This window comes from Ptychodera flava, chromosome 11 (genome assembly GCF_041260155.1).
Source record: "Ptychodera flava strain L36383 chromosome 11, AS_Pfla_20210202, whole genome shotgun sequence".
In the NCBI taxonomy this organism is placed as follows: Eukaryota; Metazoa; Hemichordata; class Enteropneusta; family Ptychoderidae; genus Ptychodera; species Ptychodera flava.
The window spans coordinates 13,048,468-13,067,864 of NC_091938.1; the positions used below are offsets into that span (position 1 = coordinate 13,048,468).

Below are 19,397 nucleotides of genomic sequence, written 5' to 3' on the forward strand. Positions count from 1 at the left end.
GCTGGGCCCTTCCTTTACCACAGCCGCGCTGTATTTTTATGTCAACAATCGTTGTCTGGGAAGCGCGTACAATCGAGGAATAGCGCTGCAGTTTAAGCCCACCCCTTTCCATGTCACTCGTTGTGACGTCACCGTCGCCTTTTTCATACGGTTCTGTGAGGGCGCATACAAGGTATAACAGTCCTCGTGCCTTCGGCACTCGATGTCGCGCCTTCGGCACTCGGCCTCGCGCCTTCGGCGCTCGATCGCCTACGTTGGATTGCTACCGCACTTTAATAAAGTGAATCCGGTCAAAGAAGGCACGGGGGACTGTCGACAGTCTACGTTCTGACCAGTACTTTTCTGTGCATTTGTGTGACATTTGCCGTGCTGTTTTGGCACCGCTTTCAAACATTTGCCGTGTCAGCGGCTATTGCTATCGATAAACTTGTGTCACAGATTTGAAAATGATATGAAGTTTTTTTCTTACGGTCTCTTACTATGTTCTCACAAAGTGAAGCATGATGTACATGAATGTTATTTAACACTACTTTTTTAGTGCTTGGATGTGCAACATTACGCTCCAGCACTAGTTCCCTCAGATAGCCCTGAGCAGTGCCGAAACGTCTTGGGTCGCGGTGCCGAAACGACTTGGGGCCTGAAATCGAGAGGCCGAAACATCTTGGGCCGAAACGACTTGGTGCCGAAACGTCTAGAAACCTGCAGGCACAGAGACAGCAAAACCAATGGCCAAACACCTCTGACATGACATACACATTCGGGCTACCAGGCAACCACATGCACATTTAGTACAAGTTTATGTATGCACATACATGTACATGTTATGATGAACAGTCAATCTAGGATAGCTTTTGACTTTTTTTAGCCTACTGACCTTATTCATCTCCTTATTTCAAGACAGATTAAAATTATTATGGTACTGTTGAGGCTATCCTTGATGAATCAATGACCACCGATGTGTCAATGATGAGTTGATTTGTTGTTGAAAATTCAGCTCAACGAAAACATGTTTTAGTAGACTAAAAGAAAAGTATATTTTTGTTTAGCTGAAAATATTGAATACTGACTCGTACCAGCTGTAACATGCTTCTCATATGTGCATATGTGAGGTGTCAACTTCAAGTTTGTTTCAGCCCCCGGCATCGATCATACCTGCTGAACTGGGACGAAGAACCATTGATCATTGTGCCCCGATCGATCAAAGTGCTAACGTCCCAGCAAAGATGTGTATAGATATCCCACACAAATGTATTAGGGCAGCTAAAGAGAGGCCCATGTTTAAATATTTCAAACTTGTATCATCTTTCTGATATGATGTAATCTACTGTCGTTCATTCTACTTGTACTTCTGTCAACCATTGCACGTTAAAAATGTGAACGGTTTATGGAAATTATGGAACTGACCGACGATCGAATACGGGTTGCAATTGCAATAAATAGAAGACTTTTCGAAGTGACAGAATCACGGGTGAAGATTTCAAGTATCAGAGTGCAAAATTCTTTCTTGAGAAAAGTTTCCGTTCATGAAAAGTCTTAAAAACATACCTGATTTGTGAGAGATTTCCACGTTATACAGCTCGCTTTTCTGTTTATACTCCGCTCTCTGTTGCTTGGCAGGGTCACGTGAAGACGGACTCTTACAAATGAGAAGATAGGGAGGGTAGATATGTAAAGAGGGTGAAGGCAATATTTATTTGGGATTCACTTTAGTTCTTGAAATAAAAAAGTCTTGAGTAATATAATTTTACCATAATTAAAACAGTTTACTGTTCAAAATCAGGTTTAAGGATTGTCTGTACAAAAATATGTATTTCATTAAACAGTACGTCGAGTACTTCTGACCTACTGTGAAAATGTGCCGGCTAGGTCCTGCAGCAAGTTATGTGTTCAGTCGTCGTTGGTGGCGCATTCTTGACCTCTGACACAAAATTAACTCCACTTCTACTGGCCACTAAGCCAGGTTCCTGTAATACAACAGCTATAGCTTGATTGCCATACAATACTGTATTTCAATATATGCCAGGGGGTGACTACCGTTACATTGTGTTGCTATTGTGACTATTTTCCCTTTCATGTAAAAAATGTGACTATCTGGTTTTTTTGCAAAAAAATTAACTCCAATCCCACACTATAACTTGGCATATACAGGTGCTTCAATTTGTTCATGAAAGCTGCTTTTTTACATCCATGTGACACATCATGGAGGTATAAACAAATTCCATGGTAGCTGCAGTTCTGTAGCTGGAGGATTTGCCTGGGTATGTGGGGCAGACATCAAGGGTTTTGCCATCTGACCCTTATACCCAGGCAAGACCTCTAGCTACTGCACTGTAACTACCTCCGAGTCCATTGACACAAGTAAAGGATTCTGGTTACCAATATATGGCTGGGATATATAAAAATCACAAACTTCTGTGATGAATTTATGAAAAATGACATTTTGCACAGTGGTTCATGTATTAATTCTTGTTGGATTTTAATGTTAAAATGGCACTTTCAAGTCTTACACAGCATTGAAGCACTTGATAAAGCAATGGTTTTTACCAAAGATACATCACAAACAATATATTCTCAAGAAGTAATCGTAAGATAAAATAACTTTATTATTTGTATGTGTTGCAAATGAAAATTTTAAGTAATATATATGTACATCATGCTAAAGATAGGTTTATACAGAAACAAAGTAGACAATAAAAATTATAATATAGTTTCCATCAGAAACATTCTGTCAAAACCTAGTTTGCGGAATGAGAGGATTGAATAATGACAAAACAGCAAAAAGAAAAAACACTCCCTTCAGAATGACACTTTAGAATGGTAATCATACTGGCACATTTTTGGTGAAAATTAACTCTGATAAAGTTTTTTATTAATATCATGGTTATTCTAACCAGTGGGGTAGAGTAACCTTGTTAATATTCTGTTCAAATGCTCAGTGTAGAAAACGTTTGATTTTCATGAAGTACAAATTCTTGAGAGATGAGATTGAATACCTATCATTTTCTCCGTTCATATACCCTATTGTAAGTTGCAGTTTGAAAGACCTTTACAATGTTCTAAAACATTGTCTTATAGGGTGTGTTGATTTATATCTTCTATCATGAAAAGGCACTGAGTGAACTACGTAATTATTGCAATTGATTTCCTGAAACGATTGCTGTTTGAAATAATGCTTGGATTGTTAATAAGGTAGTGATGATCTTGCCATAGCTGCCATCAAATTCTCTTGATGCCTCCTGTGTGACTTTTTTATAGTTCAAAGCAATACACTGCATACAAGTAACACTATACTACCAGGATTTTCATATTGTTCTCACATCAAACTGAGCCACAACCCAAATATTTCCTGTAGAATTGGTTTGACCTCAAGCAAAGGAAATCTGAGAAATCAGTAAGGCCAATTGATCATCATGATTGGTGCTTGAAAACCAGTGATGGTGTTGGTGGATGAAATTAAACTTATGTTACCATAAGTGTAGTACACATGGGGGGAAAGGGGTGGGTGATTGGGTGGCTGTACACAAAAGTAAAGCATTGATGAAATACTTTATTGTCAAGACTCATACTGCAAGAGTAATACCAGACAAAAATATGGTTTCATACTTCATTTCCAAATCATACCCTCTTTGTTGGCCTCACAAATTTGTGTTTTGTACCTGAAGCTAGGTTTACTCGGTAAGCATACTAGATTTAAAACGAAAACCACAAGTCCATAAAAAACATTTTCCCCTGAAGCGATAAGGCTGGTTTCTGCTACAATGCATTGGGTATCAGCTGTGCAAAACGTATGAGAATCAGGATCTCAGGTTTTAATTGGTAACTCAGTCTAGAAGTTGAAAAAAATTCAACATTAAGGCTCTTGATCATCTGTACATTCACATTATTAATTGAAGGCATAATTTCAAAGTTCCTAAATTGGTGTCACTGCGCCAACGATAGAATCCTTGTCTTGTATCCTCAATCAGCTTTCCCTCTTCATCCAGAGCTAGATCTAGGTAATCTTCCTCATGCTCCGCTATGTCCGGCACCAACTCTTTCACAGCTTCCTTCTCCTCTTCAGTCTCAGCTTGTGATTTGGATGCTGAGGTAGGAATAAATCATAGATGAGCTGAGGTCACTTCATGAATGTCATTCAAATGTCAAATGTCATTCTATGTAAAACATACCACTATTAGTGTCTTCAATATACAGAAAATATCATCAGGTGTGTTTGCTATATCTATCTGTTTCAATTTCTTCTTGATTGTAATTGCAACATTAAATAATATGCATTGTTATTAAATGTGAAATATAATAGTTGAAAAATCTTTGATGATTGCTTGACCATAGTATTCATACTGTATAAAGCTGTTTATGTATTTTGTCTTTCACTTAACTTATATTAGTACCACACTGTTTAATTTTGATGACATTGTGCTCACTTGTCTTGAATTTACAATACAAGACTTCTACTATATAACTTGTTCCAAATCATAATATTTCATCTGCTGGTCAATAATATCACCATTTATGCTTGAGAACATTTTGACTTGTTATTACAGGTTTACCATGGTATCACTCTATTCCATTGGAATAAAATCCTTTTAACATTAGCTGGTAGTTCTGACTACTGTAGAGGGAGAATCAACAGAAGATGTGGTAAGTCTTACATATGACCTGAGATTAGATAACCAGTGTTCTCACCTGAAGAAGACGATGCTGATGATGATGATGTGGTTGATGATGACGATGATGGTTCATCTGGAGGTAGGATTCCTCCTCTAGCTATCAGTTCATTCACAGCTTTTTGGACATCTCCACGATGACGTTGTAGAGCTCTTTTTGCAACATCAAACGAAAACCAAGTTCTGTTACCTTAAAAAATATGACAAATTGATCAATATGAGAATGTTAATATGTTAATTGATACCATGAATATCAGACATTGCATAATTATTGCCACAATACTATAAGAATTACAATTTCACACTTTAATTTTTTAATGAAAGTTTGTACAAAAAATGCCATATATAGTTTTGTATTTTAGCAATTAAAAAGTTCTTTTTTGAAATCTGAACGTTGAATTTTGCCACACAAGAGACAAACCATGTTGTTACATTCAGTTTCATTGATATGTATATCAAAATAGCTGACAGCACTACCTTCCAACTATCTCATTTTAATACTATACTTATTGTCTTTATGGAAGTCGAATGAACCCCACAGTTGGTGTAACGCAATTAAAGGACTAAAAGTAGGAACAGATAGTATTGACACTGGTTTGCATTACACATGCAGTGCAGCCCTTACAAAGTAACCCTAACCCTACAACGAATGTGACATAAAAAAACTCACCCCTGCAATGAGCTCATCTGTAATTGGAACATCAACATGATCAGCATCTGTGTCAGGTAAAGTCAGCAACTCTGGGTGTTCATTCAGTGTTTGTATCGCAAGGTTGATATCATTATTTGATTGCCTCAATGCAGTAGAGGCTGCTGACTTCGGAAACCCCATCGACAGCAGAGTTTCATACAAATCAATGTTTAATCTGAAAAATGAACATTTCATAATAGTCAGAAGAACAGAACATGCTACTCATTACTATATTCTGGCACTGGCTATGTACTGGGATGACTACAAATCAGAAACAGTGATACTTCTTGATACCAATATCCACCAAATAAAATAGACACTAGATTATGATTTCTAGTTGCTAAATTATTTACATATGAGATACATGTATTTATCTTCAAAGGTAATATATGGACAACTTTCATACAAATGCATGTATTTTAAGTTTGTATGATCATTTTTTCTGAAAAAGACCCTGTGAACTAGAGGGACCTATTTCATCACACTTTTTGTATGGATTTACAGGAAAATTTCAACATTCCATGTTAAACTGGTGAACGTACTTTAACAACACGGCCAGCTTATGTCCTCTGGTCAAAATTGTTGCCTGGTCATGCTAATGTCTCTAATGTAAATGAGAATGTTATACACATACTGAATTCTGTAAATGCAAAACAATGCACAAACAATGAGTATAAACAATGTCACATTACAAAAATTCACAAATTGAAATTTCACTTTAACCTTTGAGTGCCATAATTTTTCCTGTCAAAATTTCAGTGCAACATTTTACCAATTTTTTATGAATTTTTCTGTAATTTTTTGATAATTTTGGACCAAATAGCCATCACTATTCATCAGCTAAAATTTTCTATCAAAATTTTGGTAAAAATTTGAAACAAAATTTGACCGGGATATATTCTATAAAGGCAACAAAAATTGACTTCGGCGCTCAAAGGGTTAACACTTTGAAAACTTACTTTTGTCCATCTGCTGTTTTTCCAAGTTTTCTAGCAAGTTTTCTTTTCTTCCTTTCTTCAGCTTCTTTCTTGGCAATCTGTTTCCTCTCTTCTCGTTTGTCTGTAATTTTCATGACAGCACGTTCAATGTTTCCATGCGCAGTTCGCAGACCCAGCCTGGCCTCAGCTTCCGTAAAGCCCAAAGCCATGATCTCTGAGAGTTTATCACTGTCAACTTGTAGTGTCCTCCATATTGCCTGTGCCTGCAAAAATCACATAAAACATCTTTGCTGTAGTCATTAAGCAACTCAAAACAAGACAGATATTGTACACTGAAATTAATTAAAGAGAAAATCTGTTCAAAGGACACTCTCTTTTGACATTATTTTATCATTTATTGACATACTAAATTGTCAGTTTTCAGATCTCTACTCCCTGCTTGTAGACACAGCAAATGCTTTGCTGCCATAAATTATGGTACATATAGGAATTGTACATCAGCAAATTTACATATGATGATCTTATGTATATATCTTATGTATAGATCTGATGAGCGATAATTCAACATGTTTCAGTCAGCAGAACAACATAAAGACCTTCTTACATGAAAGAAAAATAACTGCAATTTTTAGCAAGACGGTGACTTTGTTCCTCTAAGATTAACCTTTGAGTTTATTCAGAACTGAAAACCATACATGTGAAAATGAATTACAGAAAAGAGATTTATGTTTAACCCTTTCACCCCCAGTTCCCTGTGTACAGGTCCAACTTTACCATAGAAAACAATGGATTTGGGACAAACCATGGTGGTGAAAGGGTTAAAATGATACCACATAGTTTTTGAATTTCTAAAATTACAGGGATTTAAATGAGCATGCCCATTTTATTCTAAAAACTAGATAAACTTTACCCTTTCCAGGAGCTGCCATGCACCATCTCTTCTGCCTTGATAGAATGCAACCACACCTTGTAAGAGATAGAGTCTGACAAACAATGCTAGCTCACGGGAACTGTCTCCCTTCACGGCTGTCAGTCTTTCAAGACTTTCACCATAGCTTCTCTTTAGGCACTCTTCACAAGTCTTCAACCTTGATTCTAGACATTTTGAAAAAAAATCAGGTAATTTATTTTAAAGTTACACCCTGTGTGTAACTTTGAGGAATGGGAGCTTTGACTTGCTTCAAAAAATACCAGATTAAAATATAGTTTAGCTTCCTACTTTTGAAATTTGAACTTCATATAGTGATGTAAATTTGCACATAAAGAACTCAGACTGCAAATTACATTTTAGCCACTTGATTATCTCTTTTCAAATAGACTGTGCGATATAGGCTGTTTTCCAGAGAAAGAAAAATGGGGACCTTCATCGCTAAAAGTTCACTCACCTGCATCTGGTAAATCATTGATGTTTTTAAGGCACAAATAACACCAGGATATATCAAGACACAACACTGCATAGTTATCTACAGCATTCAAGATATCAGCTCGACACTGTCTGAAAGAGCAAAAATCAAGGTCTGTTTAAACATTTTCAAAGTTAGAATCAACCTAGGTTAATATGACAGCAAAACAGAAATTTTGTAGCCTCATGAGAACGGAATGATCCAATATTTGGAATTTACTTCTTTTGCGATTGTCAACATTGTAGCTATATCAGTAATTTTGCTTTTATTGCCACTGTCTTTCATTGCAGCCTGCATAGTTAATACTGTGTAAACTAGAATACTGAATGGCTGACTTCACCTGAAATGATCACAAAACCTTGCTCACTGTATACACTGGTTCTCTATTTATAACAAAATTGAGGTAAATTTGACAGTTTTGACCAATGTTGGAAATGTTTTCCATGTGTTTGGATTTTTTATTCTGTATCGTTTCAGTACTTGCTGCTTTTATGTGCTATGTAATAATGTGTAAAATAAAGTAACAGTTAGTACACATGTCGGCTGATGTACAAAAAGGTCTGTCGATGACAATAACAAATCTACGGCAAATCTATGCATACAATATCTTACTTGAATTCACTGTCTGCTTCCAACAACAGAAGCAAAGCTTCTCCATATTGTTTCCTCTTCAAGGCAGCCCTGCCTTTCTCATTCAGTGTCATGGCCAAGGCCAAAGCTTTCCTCTCTTCAGCAGGCAGGTTGATAGGTTTACCTGTGTGATCAGCTATTTGTAAATAGTAGTCATCATGCTCACCATCTGAAAAGGATTGAAAACACACAAACAATGTTTATGCATCACTGGATTATTACATCATCTTATCAAGGAACTAAGAAGAAAATTTGTATTTCTGAAATCAGTTTGATTTGAATGATTCCTATATCTTATCAAAGGATATGGTGAGATTGCTAAATTTCACTTTAGATGATCAGAATTTGACAGCAGCACCTGCAAATCAAGGTCTGCATACTTACATATCTGAATTTTCAAACAAAGTTTTTCATGTTCATGACAAAACTCGTTTTACAGTATTTATAATAGGATGCTTCAGAGATTGCCTGTCAACATACAGACAAATTAATAAAATACAGCCCTCCTTTATAAGTAACCAACCAAAAAGGCAAACAGATGACAGTGTATCAATGCCTAACCTTAGAACTTGCATATCATAACTCTATCAAATTTACCTTCTTTCCTGTTGACGAGCACTTCAGCTGCATGTCTTGTTTTTTGTACTTTTGATCGCTCTTCATCTTTTCTCCGTACTTCAACTTCGCTTTCTGATAGACATATAACCATCACCTTGCAAGATTAAGAATAGGATTTAAAGTCCTTTTCATATCAACCAATAAAAAGGTACTTTAAAAGTATATGGTATTTTGAGATCAAGATGCCATTGTACTAAAACCAACAAGCTGACCAAGTCTCAAAATCAAAATTCCTTGATATGAAAATTTATAGTTAACAGTATCGGCACAACAATATAATTGTAATGTTAATGAATTTCTATTATTTTACTAAAATTAAAGAGTAGTGGTCACAATGCTTTAATTGCAATATTGCACAAGATATATATCATATCAAATTACACCAAAATAAACAAACTGAGACTGCTTTAGAGTTTGCTGGTAATGTAAGTTTCAGATTATAATGTATTTATACATGAAATACTCCAAAATACAACTTACTTGCGATTGATGCTTGATGTGTTGACCTGTCAGTGCCTTGTTATCTTCTACAACATGCCCACAACTTATCAACTTCAAACGATCAACTTCCACTGTGGTTTTATCAGAAAGCCTGTAGATGATAAATTTCCTTGTTATTTAAAACTACACTGATCTGTCTTGTTTGCTGTCTCATCAAAGTTTACCTGAAACCTAAATTTATTCTTTGAAACATTTATACAATTTTCGTGTCAAGCATTCAAATACCTAGTTTGTAGGTGAATGTAGATTGTCTGCAAACAATCATGGAATAGACTGAATTATTTTAATTTCACTCGGCCTATTTAGACTGGCATACTTAACAAGATGGACCAAAATAGATAACATTGAACGATTTTGTAGTCTTGGCTCTCTGGCCCATCAAAATCAGTGATTGCAGTAGTTGTGAATACAAATTAGTGTGAGACACTAGTCTGAAAACAACTTACATTTCTTGAGATCACTGCCGCTGACATCCAACTTTGTCTCAAGTTCAAAAGCTGTCATTGTGACACCTGCTGGCACATTGCCAGCAAGCTTGATTTTCAGTGTTGCAACCCAGACTGCTGAAACTTCTGTTTTGCTGCCAGTTTGTGACTGCATGTTGACGTAACTGCTCTAAAGTGGATGCAACAGCTTCTGGGGATAATTTCAGTTCAGATGAAAACTTGTCCACAAGTTCCTTGCAAAGTGAAAAAGATCAAGTTTAACTATGACAGATATCTACTAATAAACACACACTATCTTACATGTCAAGTGTCAAGTGTAAAATTGTGTCAACTTATTATAGTTAGGGCCAGATGCACTGTTTCAGATTAGTTGTATGAGCTAAAAGTATATTTCACTATTGACCGTGCCATGTTCAAGGCAAGTACTTGTACCCGTATGTACAAAACGATAGCTGCAACTTTTGGTACTATTTTTTTTATAGAAGAATGCTTTATTTAGCTGTAACCTATGTATGACACTAAGTTTTACTAACCACAAGATTAATTAACCCTTTTCCTGTCAGACAATATCACTTCCTCATCTGTCAAGCTAGTAAAAAGCATTATTGAGCCAAAACATAATATGTTGTCACACACTTGGCTTGGTTTTTATAGCAGCTTTTGTCAGTAAAAAAACATGTTATCTGTGAAGTGCAGGGTCTAACAGGAAATTTGATATTTTTCCAAGCCAGTAAAATTTCCCAACCTCAGGCTCAAAAAATTTATAAAATACCCAAGGGTGAAGGAAAATAGAGGCTGCATGTAAATAATTTGGTACAATATGATATCAGTCTGTGTACGTAAAAAAAAAACATGATCAGTCATAATTTCCCTTGAGCCCCCCTCCCCACCAATTCAATTGAAAAACACTGATAGATGCATTAGGATTTAGTTTCTGCATCTCTTGTACACTGTTATGGAATGATGGTAACTCTTATAATGCTCCTCTAGTCATTTTGACATAATTCAATATCAATAATGAGAAAACGAACTTAAAGTTGGCATCATCCTCATCCTCAGCCTCAGGTGACCTAAACAGTGTCAGTTTCAGCATTGTATCCGAAGATTGCCGAAGTGATGCTACCCGAGGACGGATAAATGATAAAATTTGCCTACAACTTAAGAAAATAACAACTACGTTCTTTTACAAATTTCTTTTGAACTGGTTCGCAGGTAATATTTTATCGTTAGAATATCTCATAGACACTATTTTTTTTTGGTAGTGTTCGTAATTTTCAGTCCATGATCCGTGGATGTGTTTGTGGGTGTCCTGTCAACTTTTGTGTTAAGATTTTCCAAAAATTGGTGCAAAAATGCATAAATGGTCCAAAATGTGTAAAAATCACCACCATGAGATGTGAGTAGGAAAGTCCTAATTATTTAGAGGACATATAAAACAATTAACTTGTATAACTATGACTTGAGACCTGAAAAGTCGGCGTATTAAAGTAACATACAGCATATAAATTTTAAGGGCTAAGAATGCTGCGTTGTAATGTAAGTACATCATGAGAAACGGATATTAAGAGAGGTCACTAAATATTATGAAATACAAACTCCATTGTATTTTGATTAACATTTATAGTGATATGAAACTTGCAGCACATTTTTACAGCTGTTTTTTACATTTATCATTCCATCAGACGCATTCGGGAATAATCAGATCTGACGCCGGTGAAGCTGACGCTGTAGCGTCATCCTCATTGTAACGTGACCCTGAGGCTGAGGATGAGGATGAGTGATGCTAACTTGAAAGGACACACCGGTGACAGAAGACAGGTTATGGTGATTGTCCCCTTAATGTTCTCCCATTCCACAAACTGACATTGCATTCTATAAAATGAGTCTAGCCCTGCACTTATTTGCGAAACATATATACAAGTACCACTTAAGTGCGCGACTGTGATACTACCACTAGATACTAACAACTGTTGCGAAACATATCCTCCCATACATAATGACAGTGAACATAACACAACACGAAACTTGTTGATAACTTTCTGTAAGTACTACAGCATTAGGTTCGTTCAAAATAATGTATTGACGGTGTCCATTGACATGCTGCGGTGTTAAATAAAGTCGCAAAAGTCTCATTTTCCCTAATTGTATTATTATATTCTATATCACATGCTTACCTGGGGAAATTTATCGGCTTCTCCACGTTCATTTGTATACGGTGGTAACCATAGCTTCACTTTGTCTTTATTGAGTTTCTCACGCAGTAGGCGTTGAATTTCTTCCTCTGAAAGATTTCTTACACCTTCCATACTCGTGCACTCACCTCCAATTTTGCACAAGTCACGGTCAGTATGGCTGTCGACACCTGAGTCAGCACTTTGCAGACATCACAACAAAAAACTTTGATGACGTAAGTCTGATGCAGACGAAATTTTTCGCAATGGTTTCGTTAAAGGCACATTTTCAAATGAATCCCGAAGGGACCTCGTTTCACCTTTAAGTGACGTTTCACACTTTCATAGTACCATGTATATGTCTTTCCTTCAAAATTTCGGCCTCGGCTTAATGTTTTACAGTTTTACAGAAATTCTTCGATCAAAAGTTCGGCCAGGAGACCTCAGGAGACAAGAGACACTGCGATTTCACGACTTCCGGGTTAGAGTAATCGTTGGTACATCTGTTTGTTTATTAGACTTTACTCCTCTAAGAATTTATATTCAACTTAAACTTATTTCAGCTAGCATTATGCATAAGAAGGGTGTCATAATGATATTTGATTCAATAATTTACTTCTTGAGTTAACAGACACGTTTTAAAGCATCTTCCTGATACTCGCACTATGTAAGATACACAGAGGTCAAAGGTCGCGAAGACAACAGGTTGACCGGCGGCAGAAATGTAGGTAATGGCTCCATGTAACATGTAACAAGATGGCGTCTTCATTAATATTAACGATAATCATTAATATTCATAAGCTAATTAATACTCATTAATATTAATGATTGTACAGTACATAATGATTTACTATCGCTATTGCATTCTTATTAAGCGTAATATACCCGTGAATTACTGTTACTCACTGTATTTACTGTTCATAGCTGTTAATACTGATAATTACTGTTATTATGAGTGATAATATGTACATACCCGTGAATTACTGTTACCCACTGTATTTACTGTTCATAGCTGTTAATACTGTCAATTACTGTTATTATGAGTGATAATATGTATATACCCGTGAATTACTGTTACCTACTGTATCTACTGTTCATAGCTGTTAATACTGTTAATTACTGTTATTATGAGTGATAATATGTATATACCCGTGAATTACTGTTACCTACTGTATCTACTGTTCATAGCTGTTAATACTGTTAATTACTGTTATTATGAGTGATAATATGTATATACCGTGAATTACTGTTACTCACTGTATCTACTGTTCATAGCTGTTAATACTGTTAATTACTGTTATTATGAGTGATAATATGTATATACCCGTGAATTACTGTTACTCACTGTATCTACTGTTCATAGCTGTTAATACTGTTAATTACTGTTATTATGAGTGATAATATGTATATACCGTGAATTACTGTTACTCACTGTATCTACTGTTCATAGCTGTTAATACTGTTAATTACTGTTATTATGAGTGATAAAATGTATATACCCGTGAATTACTGTTACTCACTGTATCTACTGTTCATAGCTGTTATACTGTTAATTACTGTTATTATGAGTGATAATATGTATATACCCGTGAATTACTGTTACCTACTGTATCTACTGTTCATAGCTGTTAATACTATTAATAACTGTTATTATGAGTGATAATATGTATATACCCGTGAATTACTGTTACTCACTGTATCTACTGTTCATAGCTGTTAATACTGTTAATTACTGTTATTATGAGTGATAATATGTATATCAGGGCTCGAAAATTCTCGCCGCCCGACGCCCGTGACAAGTGAATTTTGAGTCCGGGCAAGTGAAAACAACATTCTCCCAGCCTGACGGACAAGTGAATTTCAATGAGGCCACTGTACGTACGCCCTGCCACTCTCTAGTTCTTTGAGCTTACCGCTTTAGATATGGCCGGCCGATAAAATAGCTCTGTTCTACTTGGTTACAAAATAGCAAAATATTGACGTCTTTGCACGATGTTTTTTTCTTCTGATGAAATCATGTCACGATGCCTCCTCAACAGAAAACTACAGCTTACAATAAAATGTTGTAAGGTGTTGAAACAATTTACCCTCCTTCCTACAAAGTTGCAATGTATTGAAACACTTTACTCTCCTTTCTACAAAGTTACAAATTCCCTGGTACGTGAAGCAAACATTGTTGCTGTTTGATTCTGCAATCGCGGTCCCTCAGTCCCTCATAGACGGACCGTGCTACAAAACATCATGGAGGAATGATGAATACACTGAGGCTTGGCTTGGCTTTGCCTCTGTGAGTCCCGCTTACCGGTCGTCCTTTTTAGTCCAAGTTTTATCTACTTTGCTTGAATCAAAATTTGGCCTGCAATTACTCAGTTTGATAGTAAAAACCATGATTTCAAAGGAAACTTTCACAAACAGAGTCAGAATACAAGGGAAAAGGAGAAAAATTTGAGGTTTTCTGAAAGGTCAAATCTGGGTCATCTTATGTGATGAATGAAGACCCCTTAAGTACACAATTATGGTTCAAAAGAAACCACCTAGGAAGGTCCAATAGGTACAATCTTATGATAAAAGGTAATTTCTTGGTGCTTTCCAATTTACCGGTAATGGCATTTAGCTTGACTCACTGTCAGTTTTAAATTAAATTTCTTGATGATATCAAAATATCAAATGAAAATGTTTCTGGGCTACAATGTTATCATTATCATTAAAACTATTATTACTCTTTAAAACATTGGGAATGAATTGAACAATATCAGTGTGTCTTGTTTTAAAGGATACTTATGCTGAAGATGCTATTGAGCCTGCTTGATCACAACTATGACACAACACCACAATACTTGTATCTACACTGTCACTATGCTACCGAATGCTTTCTTCTGCATGGAAAATTTGTATTTGTGTGGCTAACAAAATTTACATCATGACTTAAAGAGTGCATAAATGTGCCACATAAGGTAGTAGAGCTTGTAGTGTATATGTATGATAAGTTGTCATACTGTGAACACTAACTCAATGCTGCAGAAGTATTCTGTATCTGTGGTAATACACTTCACATTGCTACCTGATTTTTAGAATTGCCACCTAATTATTTCTTGTGGCAAAAGTTACCATCAGAAATGAAAAAGTATTTCGATCCCTTCAATGTCATAAAAAACACAGATAATTAATGTAATAAAAACTAAACAAATATTTCTTTAATGTAAAAACTATCATGAACAACATACAAAACATCTTGATTTGTAAAATTAGGAACTCCTGAATGCCGAGAAAGCTGTTGCTACACTTGAGATCATAAACTGTTTAAAAGTTGCTCAAAGTGGCTACAAGATTTTTTATTTGGCTAAAGAGTTGGCTAATCATTTTGGTGACTTACGGGAGCCTTGCAGTTTATGCACATACCATGTGTAGCAGTAAACTAAATGATACTGAAAGTTTCACGTGGGCACAATTTGACACAACACCGCTGGCCCATTATATACTTACCCTTAGTGCACCTACCTGACTTGCCTATTAAACCAGGTACCAGGTCATGATGACACACAATGACAATGTACCGGTGTTGTTTTATTGAAATGCATTACATGTCCCCCAAAAATTTAATTGGTCCCCATTAAGACCTACTATGGGTCACTGTGTCCCCATGCTAGCAAAAGCTGGCTGAAACACTGTGTATGTGTACGTTACATAAGATATTATTTTTGATACACAGAATAAGGACACCAATTTATCAGTAAGTTACAGCTATTGTTTCTTTACAATGACATTAATAAAACCATACATATTTACTCTTAAAATCATCTGAAATTCAGGGCAAGTGAATTTTTCTTCCGGACAAGTGAAATTGAAAATTCACTTGCCCTATGGCAAGTGAGTTTAAAAAAAAATTTTCGAGCCCTGGTATATACCCGTGAATTACTGTCACTCACTGTATCTACTGTTGATAGCTGTTAATACTGTTAATTACTGTTATTATGAGTGATAATATGTTTATACCCGTGAATTACTGTTACTCACTGTATCTACTGTTCATAGCTGTTAATACTGTTAATTACTGTTATTATGAGTGATAATATGTATATACCCGTGAATTACTGTTACTGACTGTATCTACTGTTCATAGCTGTTAATACTGTTAATTACTGTTATTATCAGTGATAATATGTATATACCCGTGAATTACTGTTACTCACTGTATCTACTGTTGATAGCTGTTAATACTGTTAATTACTGTTATTATGAGTGATAATATGTATATACCCGTGAATTACTGTTACTCACTGTATCTACTGTTCATAGCTGTTAATACTGTTAATTACTGTTATTATGAGTGATAATATGTATATACCCGTGAATTACTGTTACCTACTGTATCTTCTGTTCATAGCTGTTAATACTGTTAATAACTGTTATTATGTGTGATAATATGTATATACCCGTGAATTACTGTTACTCACTGTATCTACTGTTCATAGCTGTTAATACTGTTAATTACTGTTATTATGAGTGATAATATGTATATACCCGTGAATTACTGTTACTCACTGTATCTACTGTTCATAGCTGTTAATACTGTTAATTACTGTTATTATGAGTGATAATATGTATATACCCGTGAATTACTGTTACCACTGTATCTACTGTTAATAGCTGTTAATACTGTTAATTACTGTTATTATGAGTGATAATATGTATATACCCGTGAATTACTGTTACTCACTGTATTTACTGTTCATTGCTGTTAATACTGTTAATTACTATTATTATGAGTGATATTATGTATATACCCGTGAAATACTGTTACTCACTGTATCTACTGTTCATAGCTGTTAATACTGTTAATTACTGTTATTATGAGTGATAATATGTATATACCCGTGAATTACTGTTACCTACTGTATCTACTGTTCATAGCTGTTAATACTGTTAATTACTGTTATTATGAGTGATAATATGTATATACCCGTGAATTACTGTTACTCACTGTATCTACTGTTCATAGCTGTTAATACTGTTAATTACTGTTATTATGAGTGATAATATGTATATACCCGTGAATTACTGTTACTGACTGTATCTACTGTTCATAGCTGTTAATACTGTTAATTACTGTTATTATGAGTGATAATATGTATATACCCGTGAATTACTGTTACTCACTGTATTACTGTTCATAGCTGTTAGTACTGTTAATTACTGTTATTATGAGTGATAATATGTATATACCCGTGAATTACTGTTACTACTGTATCTACTGTTCATAGCTGTTAATACTGTTAATAACTGTTATTATGAGTGATAATATGTATATACCCGTGAATTACTGTTACTCACTGTATCTACTGTTCATAGCTGTTAATACTGTTAATTACTGTTATTATGAGTGATACTATGTATATACCCGTGAATTATTGTTACTCACTGTATCTACTGTTGATAGCTGTTAATACTGTTAATAACTGTTATTATGAGTGATAATATGTATATACCCGTGAATTACTGTTACTCACTGTATCTACTGTTCATAGCTGTTAATACTGTTAATTACTGTTATTATGAGTGATAATATGAATATACCCGTGAATTACTGTTACTCACTGTATCTACTGTTCATAGCTGTTAATACTGTTAATTACTGTTATTATGAGTGATAATATGTATATACCCGTGAATTACTGTTACTCACTGTATCTACTGTTCATAGCTGTTAATACTGTTAATTACTGTTATTATGAGTGATAATATGTATATACCCGTGAATTACTGTTACCTACTGTATCTACTGTTCATAGCTGTTAATACTGTTAATAACTGTTATTATGAGTGATAATATGTATATACCCGTGAATTACTGTTACTCACTGTATCGACTGTTCATAGCTGTTAATACTGTTAATTACTGTTATTATGAGTGATAATATGTATATACCCGTGAATTACTGTTACTCACTGTATCTACTGTTCATAGCTGTTAATACTGTTAATTACTGTTATTATGAGTGATAATATGTATATACCCGTGAATTACTGTTACCTACTGTATCGACTGTTCATAGCTGTTAATACTGTTAATAACTGTTATTATGAGTGATAATATGTATATACCCGTGAATTACTGTTACTCACTGTATCTACTGTTCATAGCTGTTAATATTGTTAATTACTGTTATTATGAGTGATAATATGTATATACCCGTGAATTACTGTTACTCACTGTATCTACTGTTGATAGCTGTTAATACTGTTAATTACTGTTATTATGAGTGATAATATGTTTATACCCGTGAATTACTGTTACTCACTGTATCTACTGTTCATAGCTGTTAATACTGTTAATTACTGTTATTATGAGTGATAATATGTATATACCCGTGAATTACTGTTACTGACTGTATCTACTGTTCATAGCTGTTAATACTGTTAATTACTGTTATTATCAGTGATAATATGTATATACCCGTGAATTACTGTTACTCACTGTATCTACTGTTGATAGCTGTTAATACTGTTAATTACTGTTATTATGAGTGATAATATGTATATACCCGTGAATTACTGTTACTCACTGTATCTACTGTTCATAGCTGTTAATACTGTTAATTACTGTTATTATGAGTGATAATATGTATATACCCGTGAATTACTGTTACTCACCGTATCGACTGTTCATAGCTGTTAATACTGTTAATTACTGTTATTATGAGTGATAATATGTATATACCCGTGAATTACTGTTACTCACTGTATCTACTGTCAATAGCTGTTAATACTGTTAATTACTGTTATTATGAGTGATAATATGTATATACCCGTGAATTACTGTAACCTATTGTATCTACTGTTCATAGCTGTTAATACTGTTAATAACTGTTATTATGTGTGATAATATGTATATACCCGTGAATTACTGTTACTCACTGTATCTACTGTTCATAGCTGTTAATACTGTTAATTACTGTTATTATGAGTGATAATATGTATATACCCGTGAATTACTGTTACTCACTGTATCTACTGTTCATAGCTGTTAATACTGTTAATTACTGTTATTATGAGTGATAATATGTATATACCCGTGAATTACTGTTACCTACTGTATCTACTGTTCATAGCTGTTAATACTATTAATAACTGTATTATATGAGTGATAATATGTATATACCCGTGAATTACTGTTACTCACTGTATCTACTGTTCATAGCTGTTAATATTGTTAATTACTGTTATTATGAGTGATAATATGTATATACCCGTGAATTACTGTTACTCACTGTATCTACTGTTGATAGCTGTTAATACTGTTAATTACTGTTATTATGAGTGATAATATGTTTATAC

The 19,397-nt window shown here is 34.8% G+C and overlaps 2 protein-coding genes across 28 annotated transcripts in view; both read right to left on the reverse strand.

Moving 5' to 3' along the window:
- The window catches only part of LOC139143526 (thioredoxin domain-containing protein 3 homolog), a 38,399-nt gene extending 36,755 nt beyond the window's left edge, over positions 1-1,644 (reverse strand). For all 27 annotated transcript variants that reach the window (XR_011554622.1, XR_011554624.1, XR_011554616.1 and 24 more), the window contains exon 1: positions 1,546-1,644. The gene's annotated coding sequence lies outside the window, so the exon portion shown is untranslated. The remainder of the gene's footprint in view (positions 1-1,545) is intronic.
- Positions 1,645-2,592: 948 nt separating this feature from the next.
- On the reverse strand, positions 2,593-12,552 carry LOC139143530 (NEDD8 ultimate buster 1-like). The gene is given in 12 exon segments (XM_070713958.1): positions 2,593-4,081; positions 4,684-4,854; positions 5,335-5,347; positions 5,350-5,530; positions 6,315-6,556; positions 7,204-7,388; positions 7,679-7,788; positions 8,309-8,495; positions 8,924-9,038; positions 9,425-9,536; positions 9,892-10,124; positions 12,066-12,552. Coding segments are annotated over 11 exon segments (1,524 nt in total). The 5' UTR covers positions 9,894-10,124; positions 12,066-12,552; the 3' UTR covers positions 2,593-3,875.
- Between the last annotated feature and the right edge of the window lie 6,845 nt (positions 12,553-19,397).